At 36.8% G+C, this 16,864-nt stretch overlaps 1 protein-coding gene across 1 annotated transcript in view; it reads left to right on the top strand.

Annotated features, from left to right (window-relative positions):
* The first annotated feature begins 5,793 nt into the window (after positions 1-5,793).
* Positions 5,794-16,864, top strand: part of LOC131842284 (multidrug resistance protein homolog 49-like) — a 46,939-nt gene continuing 35,868 nt past the window's right edge. Inside the window, exon 1 of the mRNA XM_059190820.1 lies at positions 5,794-6,012. Within this exon, the coding sequence (XP_059046803.1) occupies positions 5,911-6,012 (102 nt within the window). The 5' untranslated portion in view covers positions 5,794-5,910. The remainder of the gene's footprint in view (positions 6,013-16,864) is intronic.

The following is a 16,864-nucleotide window of genomic DNA, read 5'->3' on the forward strand; positions in this document are numbered from 1 at the left end:
AAAGCCATCTCATAAATACTTTTTCTAAAACTCCGTGGATATGCTTGTATAATACCTCAAATTGTAGCCAAAGAGTTACTCTATCATTATAAATATGATTCAAATCTCTGACTATTCATACTTAATAGAATAGAGCCTCTAAAGTCAAATGAAAAAAATATAAAAATAATTTTGTAACTTAAATTTGTATGGTACAAGTTTATAGTATCAAAACAATATCAAGTCATATAGTGTAATACCATTTTAGAATGCTTAGAATGTGTACTTTACTATAAAATAAAAATATATTTAGTTTAGTCGAATATTATTTAACTAAAAATCCATATATCGGTATATGTACTACATCTTTTCTCACACCATCTTTCACTTGGAGATTTGACAGTTGCCGAAGCTTGCAAGTTCTAAATTTGGTTTTATTTATTAGGAAATATAATTTAATTTGATGGCATAACATTTTTTTTTGCAGTTTCACTGCGTAAAATATTTAATCGAGTATAATATCATGGTGAGATTTGTTTTTTCTGAGTACGTATATTAAGATTTTCTTCTTTATTTGAGATTCTCTGTCTGAATATTAAAAAAAATACTTTTTGCTCAATTATTACTATATATTTTATCTTTTGCCTTACTTTTATCAACTATTTCACACAGTATATAGTTCCCATTCATACAGACCTATTTTATACCGCATAATGATAAATTTTTTTATCAATTAATTTTGTACACGTATATGATCATTAGTAAGTATAAAATAGTGTATTATTTGCATATGAAATATATACAGTTCTTCATAAGCATTTGTTATTACTAAACAATTGTTAATATATTTCCAATAGTGAATTCTAGTGTACCAGACGCGACTTAAGTGTCTTATATTTAAAGTGATGCAAATTATGTTGATTCATATCTCAAACTACGAAATAATTTTAGAATCTTCAGATGCGAATATAGCAAAAATTATCGCAAGTATTCAGAAGTCTTTCATAACTCAGTTTCGTCAACGCTATACGAAATGTGGTAGAAAGAAAGAACAGTTTTTAAATAAAATAGCAATTGATAGGTTGGTATTTTCACTGTAAATCTAGAAAAAAACTACATGCGAACCTAAACCTCCTACTTCGACAGAGAAAAGAGGAAGACCTAAAATCGGATAAAGAAAGGGAAAAACAAGGCTTGCTTGATACCTGTGGACTTCATACTGAACTCATAGGTTTCATCATTGATATTTTACGAGCAGGACAGAAAACTAGAATGAATTGAGCAATCTTAATGAATAATCTTATTAATGAACTGGCACATATAACAGCGTATTCAAAACATTAAGCTCTTAGCATTTTCATAAAATTGGATCTGAACAAGGCACAGTACGAAAATATGAGGAGTTGTTTGATAGCAAAGAATTACTTATTGTTTCCATCATACAGGTTGATTCGTGAAGCTAAAGAATCGTGCTATCCGCCAAAATATGTATAGAAATTACTAAAGTTAAAGCAGAAATCAAATGTATGTACCATTTGCAGTGCAAAACCCACAGAAATGAACAATTTAGAAAAAGTACAAAATAAACCTGTCGATGAAACTTCCTATAAATGGCCTTTCAACTTTGCATTCGTGGAACTTATTTTACATTTATCTTACAATCAAAATACAAATCAATAAAAATGATCTGCCACAACAACAGAAAATAAAAATTTAAAAAGCAAAAGAAGGCTTATGTACCAAGAAGGTTCAGAGAAGAGCTTGGATTAAATATAGATAAGCCGAAGCAAGTTAGTGGCAACACTAGTGACGGCAATACAGCCACAAGATTTTTCCAAAATTATCATTGTATATCAGAAATTACTAGTATATATGAGGAATTAATAAAACTGATATGTTATGAAATGAAATGTGAACGAGTGATACGTTACTTTTCTGTCTTGCCTTTTGGGCAACTTTCAGAAGATGCTCAAGAGTCACGGAAAAAAGACTATAAACAGTTCAGGCTTCATCATGCAAGACAATGTTCGAGGGACCCTCTAACAAAGATGTTCTACACGCATTTTTATGTACCTCTGACCCATACATAACAAGTTTAAGAAAACAATTAAAAATATTTAGTACTTTTTGATGAAGAAAATCTTGAGACTTATAAGCTATCTTTATAAGAATTTTTGTTTTTTACGCTGATACTTTTACTTATTTCTGTATAAACTTCTTAGGACATAAATGTAAGTCTACAAATTCTATATTTCTTGTATTCCTAAATTATTTATAACTATTAGAAATATTTTTTTACTCACAAAGCATACATTATTTAAAAGTATATATATTTAAGATTATCAGGAAAAAAAATCATGTACATATCTTTATTAATACAGAAGTTATAGATTTATGAGATGAAAATGAGTCAAAGTTCCCACTGTGCGGCGACCTTGTATAACTTGGTGCCGCAGGACCGACTCGTGAACCGTCGCTTGCCGGGAGCCTCGCCCCTGTGGCGGGATATAGAAGCTTACGTCAATAACGTCGCACGTGATCCCAACAATTATGTTCTGGAAAACGTGGTGGTAGTGTACGAGGGCATGGATGACCCGCAGTGGCCCACGGGACACTCGCTGCGGCCCATCGGATTCATAGTCGCACTGTCGTTCCACTACGATAATGACAGAAACGCTCCCCAAAATGTGTTATGTTATATCCCTAACGAACATTAGAACTGAACATGTTAACATGTTTGACAATGTGAGGTGAGTTGTGTTGCGATCTGCTGTACTGCGTGCGATCATTGTGTGTGTACAGCAGTAGAGTCACTCAGTGCACGGGGCGCTGTGGCAAATATATTCTGGTAATGAAGTCAAATCATCTGGTAACAACACTCACTACACGCATTTACCTGTTAGTTTAACATTTATGCTTTAAAATAATAAAAAATCATTCAAATAAAAAAAAACATATTTTAGATATATATGTTGACGTTAACACTTTTTCTAATTCCATATTGTATTCAAAGTGCAATAAACATAAAATATATAATAATCATAACGATACGTTACTTATTTATTTGTCTCAATCTATACACTAAATAAACTTGAAAACCTCGAGTCATTTTCATGAGTTCATAACACGTAACACTCGCTTGCATGAAGTCGCTTCAATGAATATAACAATTACAACAATGTGTCTATTTAATTTCATTTAATTGGCACTGTGTTGACCCAAAGTAAATCAAGGATTAGAACTAATGATTCAAAATCAAAATATTTTATTAACGGTTAGTAATAATCAATGTTGAAATATTTATAATAAATTATCCTTATCACTATTCGTTGTTTCATTAACTAAATTGGATCTATGATGACTCTATTCAAAGTCGTCTATTTCTATTTACATTTCTACTTTAGTCTCTATCTGGACATATTGTTTATCATTATTTTGAAGTACCTTCGACCGTAGCACAGATTACAAAGATAGCTGCTCGGCAACAGAAATAGGTAGCCACGGAACCACTTCCTGCGAAGTGTCTTTCAGTCAACCGTGTTCTGTTGATAGGCTAGGCATATATCCAATCTGTGCAAGTTACCGAGCCTGAAGTTTTTATCTTATATCTAAATTAGTTACTAGAAAAGGCGCAAGCAGCGATGGGGTTTATCCTTACTTTGTTGCAAAATGTGCAAAAACACTGGCACGGTCGCTTGCCATTATTTTTAATAGGTCATTAAGTGACGGTTCATTTCCTTAAATTTGGAAGCAAGCACTTATTGTTCCAGGTCCAGGATTGAAAACTACAAACATTATTCATTCAATCATAATTTAAGAGCACAGCTCCTAAATTATGAATGGAATTATAGCTCCCGCCACCTTCCACGATCTTCTATCAGTCTTTTTAGCTGTTGATACAACACGACTTCAACAAGAGAGGGGACAGGTGCATGTAATTTATACAGACTTTGAAAAAGCTTTTGATAGCGTACATCAAAGAACTTTAATAAAAAAAGTATATGCTGGGTATAAATAGGGATCCCCTTCGATGGGTAATTTCCTATTTATCGAACTCAGGCTGTTGCAATAGGAAGTTTTCGATGTAATTGACATCCCCTCAGGGGTTCCCCAGGGATCGCATTTAGGGCCTCTGTTTTATAATGCCTACCTTTATGACATTTACTTAAGCTTTGCTGCGTCTGAATATTTATTATATGTCGATGATAAAAAAATTATTGTGTTATAAACAGTTAGTCTGATTGTTACTAACTACAAAATGACTTGTTTGATTAATTATACGAAAAAACAATTAATGTACGTCATGATAAATGTCAAATTATCAATTTTACAAGACGTAAAAACAAACAACGTTTGTTGAGGCGCTCAAGTATGCCGATACTTTAAAAACATACAATGCCTAAACTCTGTACATTTTGCATATGTACGTAGTAGAGTAGAGTACGCGAGCTGCAATTTGATACGGTGGTGCATGCAGCACCACCGTATCAAATTTATAAAGACCATCTGCATCTGCAGCTGCTACATGCAACGACGATTTACTAAATACTTTAATTTTAAACAAAAGAATTTCACAAATTATGAGGAACGATCTTTTTTAGAAGCGTTATAACAAGTAATTTAATTTAAAAGACTACTGACTAACATTATTAACCTAAAACTAATAATCTTAAAAAATATAATATACAGTACCTAACTAAAATATTATTAAAAGGAGTCCCTTTAGGCAACGTTCCGAAGATACTGTAATGTATGTAGGATGTGAATGCTATAAGTTATGAACATTACACTTGCGTGAAACGTGTATGCTTTTCGATATTTTAAAAACATACAATGCCTGAACGTGTACGTGTCTGTACACCATTACATTTTGCATATGTCATCTTATAATAAGTACTTAAAGACGCAGATCCCTTTAGATATTGTTCTAAAAACACATATAAAACGAAACTCTATCATATACTTAATCACAACTTATAGTTAACTTCATACACTTTAACATACCATTTATACATACCTGCACACACATTCCGTTTTACACACACACATACATACAAGGGACTTCTAATTCAGATATTAGTAGATATCAAATTTATAAAGACCTTTATCTGCATTTTCTTTTGCTAAGCTGAAAATCTGTTATTGTCTTTCTCTAGATATTTGGTACCTAACGACGTTTTATACTAAATACTTTATTTTAAACAAAAGATAAGTTTCACAAATTATGAGGTTAACTATTTACTCCGGTTCGAGAAATTCCAAGATGGTTAAGAATGTTGTGTTTTTCATAACTCTAAAGAAAAAACTTTCTTAACAATGTTAGAAATGTTTGGTATTATATCAGCTGTTAGCACGGACGTGAAAAAAAAAGCTCTGATTTCCTCACCCTCCAAAATTTATTTGACTTTCACAAGCTTCAGAACTCAACTTTCTTAACCATGTTAGAAATTTAGTCACCTCGACCTGTTCGTAGCTCCCAGGACATTATGGGAGATACCAGACAGAGATATTTAAATTTATCAGGTGTCGGTGTAGTCAGGGGCGGTCTCTGAAGCAGGAAAACTTGGACGCATTGAGTAGTAGAGTAGTAGAGCGTGCGCTACACTCACACCTACGTCCCATGCATCTGTTAGTGCGACCGCGCGCAATGATGTCAATCAATGACTATTCGAGAGCAGTGTAGGGGTTTCCCAAACTACGCGTGTACATTCAGTGGCGGCGGTGCGGTGCGGTGGTGCGGCGGGGTGCGGGGCGCGGGGGGCGGGTGGTGGGCGGCGGTATTTGACAGTTTGTTTAGTTGGTGGTGGTCCAGTGAGGCAGTGACCACCGGCAGCGCCACCAGCGGCCACTCGCTGCTCACGTGAACGAACGCGCGCGCGAACCTCTCGCGGACACCGCCAACATTACAGTGAACTTAAATAAATCAAAGTGATGAAAGGGCAAAGTAAGAGATTCGTTAACAACAAAGGGAATGCTTACGACATGCGCGTGGAGAACAAGGATGCTGAATCAAACGTAGGATTTTTCGATTTGGTAAGTTTTTTTTAAATATTTAATTAATATTACAGAATAGAACGGTCGAGAGACACGCTAAATGTATAAGTATTATTTTGTACGTATCAATTTATTTTCTGTACTATTGTTGTTTCACAACATTTTGATACAATTTTCTGCAGGCAGGTGCATCTGCTCATTATAGAATAGTTGTGCCCGCGACTTTGTCTGCGTGAAATAGAAGACGAATAACGAATTTCAATCCAAATGTTCATCGATTTTTACCTCTTTAAACTTTGAATGTCATGTTTATTTAATCTACACCCAAAAAATTAATTTCAAGTTTCTAACTTTAAAATTCGATATTTTCATCACCCCATTCAACCCCTTACAACCCTTTTATCGCTTTAGGTACTTACCCTATTTCATTTAAATCGATTCAGTAATCAAAGCGCGACAGACAGACATACAGAGTTAGTTTCGCATTTATAATATTATGAACTGTAAACATAACTTAAATATACTTCCACCTTACAAATACAACGGCACTATACTTACATAATAATTATAATATTTATTGTCAGAATAAAACACACACATACATTGGAGTTCGTACACTGTTTGTTGAACAAAACTATATAAAAAAAAGAACCTCTTGAACTAAATATAAAATAGCAACAGTAGCACCACTCTGCGTATTCCGGGCTGGCTGAAGGTGCTGACTCAGCTGATGCTGTGAGCGTAACGTTTACACGCACGGTGCACGACACTGATTTTCAGTCGGTCTCTCTCATTTAATGAAATATAAATTATACGAGCTGCTTAACAAAAAAAAAACAGTCCAGGAACTTATAACATGAGAGTTGTATGCTCATCGGCACACTAGAACTCGTCATCTGAAAGTTTGGCAAAATTGAATTAAAATGATATACACGTGTAAACTGGTACGTGAGGACAATTGACATGTAATAAATAAATAAATAATAATTACAGCAACCAACGGCGGATCCAGGGGGGGGTTCATGGGGGTCATGACCCCCCTCTGAGCCCAGGACTTACGTGGACCACTAATTGAACATAATCTTTTTATTTATGTATTTTGTCACCATACTGATTTAATTAATATTTTTAAGTACAGTTCTTTACATTACACTAATAATATGTGTGTATGTTGTTATCAAAATTTAATTATAAGTTCTTGACTTGACCACGACTATGTGACCCCCTCCTGGATCCGCCCTCGACAGCAATATAAACAGTGTATCATTAATCAGTCCAGCCACCTACGGTGCTGAATGTAGGCACGCGTGTGTACGTGTACTCATATCGGGATCCCGTCATACTCAATACGATACGACTAGGCGACTGTTAGGTTCGAGTATGACGCGCCGTGAGTCCAATGTTTGTGTCAGCGGGCGCTATGCCGACGCGATAATAAAATAAAAGCACTTCCCTTGCGCCAAGGCCTCGGTCAATCTGATAAAGCAACCCTTGCTATTGTTTCCCAAACTTCAAAGAGAGCTCGCCTATCGCCGGACATACTCCTTGGTTTTCGTGTTCTTATTAGTAGTTAGTTAGGTATCACTGGTATGTTTTTTTTCCCGGATGATAATGGAAGGTGCGCCCGCCTGCGCTAACGGTTTACGCTGGCGGGGCACCAGTGGAGGATGATAGGATGAGCAAGAGGTCGGGTCAGTTAGCATATCGTGACAAATTAAGCAGGAATTTATCACGAGGGTTTCCAGGGGAACGTGGAGGTCAACCTGACATGGTACATTGGTAGACGCGGACGAAGTCGCGTGTACAGCTAGTACACAATAAAACGGGAATATTACATAATTAACTTAAGAAAGTTAAGTACTAAGTATTTACTTAAATACTTTGATATAACTTTTGAAAGTTTTTACAATGCGATTATTCGTATCAAATAAAACTATTATCAAATATCAACAAACTATACCTCTTTACTGGATCTCATCTTTTAAACACGGCCATCTTCAAAATGTAATAACCTCAGTTTTTATGTCAATAGAATAATATTAGAATCTATTTTATGTAACTGTGGTACAAGTCGCATTTTCCTCATAATGGAGACCGTGGCGTGATTTACCCGCCAGAGGTAATTATGTATATTTTTTAATTATTCTGCAAATATTGTAGCCAGCAACGTGAGGCGGAGAGCGGTATACTCATGACAGAGTTACAGAGAGACTGTTGACCGATACAGCCCGCGGCCCGCGCGACCTCACCAGGGAGAGTAGTCCACATAATGTGACTGCCTCGTTGGTCTAGTAGTTTAGCATACCCCTTTACTACCCTTTTTCGATTCGGTTCGATTCCTCGCACGGTACAAACATTTTGATTCATGAGTATTATTGTTTGTATCGGGCTGGGTGTTTTCTATATAGAATATGTATTTATTTAAAAAAAAATGCATCCATCAGTTGTCTAGTACCCGTAACACATGCTCTGCTTAGCGTGGGACTAGATGGCGCTGTGTGAATTGTCCTGAGATATATTAGAGATTAACAAAAGTTTCAAATTATGATATACTTAAAAAATACACAGATAAATAAAATTGGAGTGTCTGTTTGTAATATTGAAGTAACCGTTTTTTTACTACATGCATATGAATATAAATACGGTACATACACCAAAATACATTATTTAAAATTTTTGTCTGTCTGTCTGTTTGTTCCGGCTAATCTCTGAAATGGCTGGACCGATTTTGACGGGACTTTTATTGGCAGGTAGCTGATGTAATAAGGAGTAACTTAGGCTACTTTTATTTTAGAAAAATTCTCTAATATAACTTTTTTTGTTAAATTCGACGCGGACGAAGTCGCGAGTACAGTTAGCAAATATATTAAGTACATGCTTTTTAAACTAATTTGTATCCATTATGGTATACAGTTACCTAGAAATATTAATTGCATTTAATAATGTCTAGTAAGACAAATCCAATATTGTGTACTAAGCACTGCCGTGCCTGAACTGTGTCACCCCACCTTACATTTTCCTATTGTGTTATGTGAAACAATTTGAAACTTAACACTCGTGTGTCCCCTACGGCGGCGGCCAGGGGTTGTGTGTGAGGGCGCGCAGGTTGGGAACCTATGGCGTTGGACAGCCTACTATTTATATACTGCGTTTTATTTTGCGTAGAAAAACATAGTAATGTGAAATAACATGCGACGTTAAACGTTAAAATTGTTATTAGTTGTTATTGTAGAAAAAAATATTGCTGTTTTGTAAACACGAGTATGTAGTGGTTATAGAAGAGTGCGGCGCTCGCGTGGCCGCCCCTCTCTTCAAACCGTTCTATCACAATTCGACAAGTTAGTCCAAGCCATCGACTGACAAATTATGCTTTAAAAAAATACCACTTTATTTGAGAAATATTCTCTTTTATACTTCTTAAAAACTATTGTTCAACATAACTCACGAACGTAAAAAAAAACAAGTCTTCAAAGTTGTGAACATACCCAACTGTTATAAATCTGCCAAAAAAAAGATATAAATGTCAAATAAAACAGTTTCTTTGCAAAAAAGCTTACTATAAAATTGAAGAATTCGTTAACGATAATAATGTTTTAATAGAAAAACTTTAAATCCATAGCACTGACAATATTATCTGAAACTGGGGCAGATAGTTCAGTAAAAAAGAAGAAAGTTTCTTGCTCATGATGAAGCATTCCGACTGAGTGGTAGAATCAAAATATGACTATTCAAAAGTGCTTGTAATGAGTTTATTTGAATAAAGATTATTTCTATTTCTATTTCTATTTCTATTTCTAAAAACTATTGTTCAACATAACTCACGAACGTAGAAAAAACAAGTCTTCAAAGTTGTGAACATACCGAACAGAGTGCTCTGTCACTCTTGAGGAGACAACGGCTAAACTCGAAAACCGGGGCAGATAGTTCATAGACAATGATTGTGATTCCACGTCTTATAAGGTTCAGTTCACGGAAAAACCAAATCGTGTAAGAATTTTTCGAGGTAACATTTGTATGAGTGGTCCGCCGTCCGCCGTCCGCCGTCCGCCGTCCACCGCCCTGCGGTGAAACCTGTCACTGGCATGTTACGTACTTAGTACTTATTAAAAGGCAACTATGGATATATTTGAAAAGGATACGAGCTGAGTTTCTTGTCAGTTCTTCTCATCTCGAAATCATTCCGAACTTACAGTATATTTGACATATCATATGAGTCTGTAATAGACCTACGTGAATAAAGATATTTTGAATATTTTGAATACATAAATGGATTATAATTTTAAAATCCGACATATCTTATTATCATCATGACACGTTCATGTTCATGTGATGGCGGCGGGACGCGGCGCGGCCTGTAGGTACGAGAGGAGACTTATCATTATCACTGCCTGCGTTATTTTTTGTGGTCCTCTTTTTCTGCAGTTCAGGAAGCGGTTTCAATCAGAGATGAACTGACAACAAACTCGATTGTTATAAAATAAAATTACACATTAATTAATTATAGTTTTTATATGCCTGTGAGTATTACATATATACAAACAATAAATGAATCCGTGTACGTATCTGAAACGTCCATCACCTCAATATACATTGTTCTGAAGTGAGTGTGATCCCAGGACACGTGCCGTCCCTCTATGTACAGGCTCCAACATTTTGTTAGGCACCGATCACATACTGTAAGGTGTCCTCTTTGAAATAATAAAAATAAAGCGTGCTCGGTGATCGTGGGCACTTAATAAGTTACTTCGCGTGTGAGAGACGTAGAAGAGACGCTGCCATACCCAGTTGTACATGTGCGTGTTAAATGCTTGGTTGGTTGGTTTGGTAAACTTGTAGGAGGCGTTTTTGCGACCCCTCGCTGTGCTGTGTGTGTGTGTGTGTGTGTGTGTGTGTGTGTGTGTGTGTGTCTGCACAGATATAGTGAGTGCGGCGACAATCAATCAAACGGTGTATTGTATTGGGAACCTTGCTTTCACCGCGGCCGCGCGGCCGTAGGTACTGTAAATAGCACTCTAATTCCAAGTGGTAGGTACTTGTAACTTGCAGTAGGTACATGGTGACAATACTATTTTTAGCGATACATACATAAATTGCTGACAAAAAACAGGATTTACACATCGAAGGCTATTCCAATCTGTAAAACTGATGTTCTTAATATAAAATAGTTGGTAAATAGATGTGTGGTGGTTGTAAATGAAGTTTATTATTAGAAGTTGAGTGTCCGCCAGCAGCAGCCTTGAACTTGTCCGCGCTGGCAGCTGGCAGCCGGCAGCCGGCGCGCGGCGGGACCGCCACACCTCGCACCTCGCTCAACTATCAGCACAGTGAAAGGAACACCTGTTATATCAAAATATACAAACATATCGCCTAACAATACATATGTATTAAGAATAACAATAATTACGCTCGCTCGCACTACGCGTAATAATGACAGCCCTACCCCACTGCGTTTATTTGTTTGTTTATATAAGACGACCTCTATAACTATGATATAGCAGGCAACGGTCCAGAATGAAAAATATTCGCTGTTTCGTTGTAGGCGCTCGTCTCGTGCGCGTAGGTAGCACTCGTCAAACCTGTTTTACGCAAAAATTTAGTGGACCCGTTGATCTGTGTCGATACATCAATAAATATACTTACATACACACACACAACTCTACACTACGCGGCGCGTACAGTCGAGACTCGTATTTGGAGCTACAGAAACTCACATTTGGGATAATGTCAGGGATACTTCAAAATGAAAGTTACACAAGTACGGGTTTTTTATGGATGATAATGTAATGACGCCCTCTGCCTGCGTTAACGGTTTACGCTGGCAACGCAACAGTGGAGAATGATAAGATGGTTCACCAAGTATTTATCACGATGGTTTCCAGGGGGAACCGCATGGAGTTCAACCTGAAGTGGTATGATGACTAAAATAAAGATATTAAAATAATTGTCAGATATCGTCGTATGTGGCTTACATTTCCGATTCAACCTGTAAAAATAACCTTTATTCGAATAAACTTAATACAAGCAGGTTTGAACACGTTGCCATGTTCGTGATTCTAACACTTACACGAGCAGCAGATTGGACAAGAAACTTGCTGTTTTAAATACATGTCGTTCAACTGTACATTTTTATGTTTCCGAGTGAATACAAACTACCACGCTGCTTGATAGTACTAAATATGTATTACTCGATTAACAAAATAAATCAAACGATTTGGAGTGGAGAGATCTATTAAACTCTATACCAGTAGGTATAGACATCAAACACAATTCACAATATTTTGTTACGTCACCGTCACCGTTCGTAAGGTGGAGTTAGGCCGAGTCGATGACTCCTCGTTTTTCCGTATTCCTTCAGTTTTTATAGATCGGTGACCTTCAGCCGGCAGCCTCCTCGTGACGCGGACATTTCAAACACGCTCAGATCCAATGAAATTACCAAATTTTAAATATAATATTGTACAGTTTGTGATGCAATTAGTTAAACTTCAATTAAGTCATTATGACGTTAACATAAGAAAAATTTAATATAAGAACATAATATGATGAGTAGCCGACATTATTATAATTCTGTCCGTCTGAACGTTGACATGTAACTGGTTAATAATCGTTTATTTAATAAAATATCACAGCAATTTTATATTAATAAGTTTACTTCATAAATGTATGCGACATATCTGTTCAGCGAGTATTATCGGCTGGTAGCTGTCTGGCTGCCACTGTCCTGCCACTGTCCTGCCACTGTCCTGCCACTGTCCTGCCACTGTCCTGCCACTGTCCTGCCACTGTCCTGCCACTGTCCGCCGCTGCCTCCGTACACGTTTATGGTATAAGTACCGTGCTGCATGTAGAGACTCATGAATGATGTATTGAAGTCAATCTGCGTCGTATACGGCCGCAAATTAGTTAATGATCAACATTAAACAAAACTAAATAGATGCCTCGTTTCCTTTGGTTGTTCACGACAGCGTCGAGTCACCCACTCGGTGTGGGTGGTACCTAGGTTCTTGTGCAGCTGCTGATCCTTCACCTTCAACGTTCTCGTTGGAGCGCTGTATCTAATGAATTAATCCTCACCATATAGTTTTACAAATGTGAAAGTGCGTATGTTTATTTACCTCTCGGCGCGTTAGTGGTTCTATTCGTACCAACAGTATCGATTTTTGATTAAAACTGTACTTTGTTTCGTTCAGATTATCCTGTGGATGCGGACTAAGTTACAGGTAAAAACTTAGCATATTTTTGTTCATAAACTAGTACCTATAATATGTTGATATATATGATTTACTGGTAGTTTACGAGTAGGCACATTTCGTGTCCGTTTGTATGTGACATGTGTGTAGTACAGTGGGGTCTGTTCCACCGAGCGCCCCAGCGGCTCGTCGGCCAACGGTCGCGGCTGCGGCTGCCACACGTGCGGAATTAAACTGGTTCTGTAACTTTGAGCTATAATTAACTACAACGAAACCACTCGTTTCTAAAACTAAGGGATTTTCTCGATAAATAAAGATGAGGATAAATTCTTTGAAAACGAGCGGAAGTGCGACGTAGATATTTATAAAGTAAACAAAGTTTATAACTAGCTACACCGTACCTGCAATACGAGTGTAGATAAACAAGAGAGCAGGCCTACATGAACCTACGGAAATTGCAGATTCGTCAGCTAAACCTATACCTACATATAAATAAAATTGGAGTGTCCGTTTGTAATATTGAAATAACCGTTTTTTACTACATGCATATATGAATATAAATACGGTATATACACCAAAATAACATTTTTGGTCTGTCTGTTTGTTCCGGCTAGTCTCTGAAATGACTCGACCGATTATGACGGGACTTTTTTTTGACAAGTTACTGATGTAATAAGAAGTAACTTAGGCTACTTTTATTTTCGAAAAATAAAGATAAATTCCACGCGGACGAAGTCGCGGGTACAGCTAGTAAACAAATGTAATCCTTAGTTATTTTTCTATTGTTTATAAAACCTAGTAAAACTATAACAATTTGTTTTTTTAGAAGAAGAAATTAGTTACAAAATGCCGAATTTTTCTTCTAGCAATTAAGTTCATAGTTCATCGTTGCATCGTTGATCGCCACGAACTAGTCCTGACTGTACGGAAGGTGCCTCGCCTCGTTATGATCAATTATTTTGCCAAAATCACATCACATTTTATCAACACTTTAGTGTATTAACTCTTGTTGTATCTAATAGGGATGAAGAGATAAAATATAAGTTAATTAATAAAATAATTTAATGACAAAAATAATTCATACCTACAAACTGACCGACGCAATGTATCAAATCAAACCGTTACAAATTATAATGTATATTAATATTAAATGATTCGTCACTGTTTATGGTAGAACGAATTCATGGAATCACAGTTAATGTCAAAAAGTACATGAATAGGTACTTTTTTAAATCCGGCATGCTGAGAGCTGACGATGGCTACCAGCGCACTGCCGTACTGCCGATCTAAATATATATATATGTATAACTCAAAGGTGACTGACTGACATAGTGATCTATCAACGCACAGCCCAAACCACTGGACGGATCGGGCTGAAATTTGGCATGCAGGTAGATGTTATGACGTAGGCATCCGCTAAGAAATGATTTTGACTAATTCTACCCTCAAGGGGATAAAATAGGGGATGAAAGTCTGTATGAAACTTTGTCAATTTAAAACCGATCGGGCTGAGACTTTGCATGTATAAAGCTACTATGACATAGGCATCCTCTAAGAAAGGATTTTGATGAATTCCACCCCTAAGGGGATAAATTAACGCGAGCGAAGCCGCGGGCAAAAGCTAGTGTACCTATATGTACGTATATCATATGGCGCACCCTTACATTAGTAATTACAAAATAAATACTAACAGTACTACGAAATATTAGCACCGTCACGCAATTCATAAGGACCACCCCATTCATAAGGACGCGCTCGCTTCACTAATATGAACTTTTTGCGGCCTACCCATCGCCTGCGGGGCTTCTTTTGTATTAGATCAAGTAAATAGTAATCGTTGTTGTCTCACTCACATGCAAAGGTTGTTGACTCACGTCACTACTTTTGCTTTCAGTTTCGCAGAATCCGTTAAAAAGTACCGCGGCCAGCCGACGCGATCTGTGTACTACAGCAACACAACTACTGTGTACCCACTCGTACATATAACACTATAACCTGACATGACACTAGTATCCAATATGCAAGCGAAACGGGAGTATAATTATAATAAACTAGCTATTCGCCCCGGCTTCGCACGGGTATACATGTATGCATATAAGCCTTCCTCTTGAATCTCTCTATCTATTAAAAAAAACTGCTTCAAAATCCGTTGCGCAGTTTTAAAGATTTAAGCATACATAGGGACAGACAGCGACAGCGACTTTGTTTTATACTATGAAGATTAAAACAAAATGTGATCCTAGTAAATAATAACTTATAATATAATCTCAGGACAATTCACACAGCGCCATCTAGACCCAAGTTAAGCTAGCTAAAGCTTGTTTTATGGGTACTAGACAACTGATACAAATACATAGATATTTTTTTCGTAAATACATACATATTATACATAGAAAACACACAGACCGATAAAAAATCATACTCATGAATACAAATATTTGTGCTATGCGAGGAATCGAACCCGCGATCGGTGGAAGAAAAGCGTAGTTTTAAACTACTAGACCTACCCTACATATAACCAACCACAGTAGTCTTTTTTTAATTGATATCATTTATGAGAACGTCTCTTGTTTATTTTTTGTTAATTGTTCATCTCAGTAATGAAATCTGAGCACTGATCATAATCACATGTAAATATTAATATGTCATATTCGATATAGAACTCGTTGACTCCGGCGCGGCGTGACGTGGGCCGCGGGGCGCCGCCGCCGCGCCGCGCCGCGCCGCTCGGACTCACCTCTGTGATTTATATACCTACTTAATTGTCTTCCGCAATACGCAAGCGAACTTGGTCCGTAACACTAGTGGAATTCCCATATTCCAACAGTTTGACTCAGTACAGTAACGAGTGGTAACAAACAACAGTTACGTAGGTACCTAACACCACTAACACGTACGTTTACAAAAACCGTCCGCTGACACGAGTATGCGGTCAAAATCTAATATATATTGCAAACCTGTCGCATCATGTACCTTACATATACACCTACTATAATATCCCCCGTCCAATTCAAACAGGGATCGAAATTACGACGGCCCGAGCCGAGGTTCGAACCCCTAGCGGTGCTCTCAGACTAAATTCGTATCCGTCAGGCGGGAGTTGGCCTTCAGCCTCTCCACAAGTCCTTCCTTTGGTTTGGAGTGCCATCTTCACATAGTCCGGTGAAGCTGTAGAGGCCAGCTGCGACCCACAGCATTAGTGTAGTCCGAAAAAAAGAATTGAAGGTTATATATTATTTATAGAAACGCGGGTCAAATTTTAAACTTTTAATAAAATACTTTGTTTGCTCACTAATCTTACTCAATAAACGATTCACGAAACTCAAGTCAATAGACGAATCAATTAAGAAACACAAAACACATTTTCTGCGCTTATTTACTGTGTACCTACTGTATACCATCATTTATTGATGATGATGATGACAAAAATAATACGACGTCATGTATTAGTTGACTGAGTAATTATATAATTACTGGTCACTCTATTCTCACAAATTTGAATTTAAATGAATCTGTATTATTGTAAACATGTACCTACAACATTTATTTGAAGAGCATACGAGCTGAGTTTCTTGTCAGTTCTTCTCATCTCGAAATCATTCCGAACTGACGGTAGACCTGACATATCATAAGAGTCTGTAAAGATCTACATGAATAAAGATATTTTGAATTTGAATTTGAAAAAAATTGAATTAACAAAA

The sequence above is a fragment of the Achroia grisella genome, unplaced genomic scaffold, assembly GCF_030625045.1.
Source record: "Achroia grisella isolate CSIRO2021 unplaced genomic scaffold, CSIRO_AGI_Agris_v1 utg2156, whole genome shotgun sequence".
Classification (NCBI taxonomy): domain Eukaryota; kingdom Metazoa; phylum Arthropoda; class Insecta; order Lepidoptera; family Pyralidae; genus Achroia; species Achroia grisella.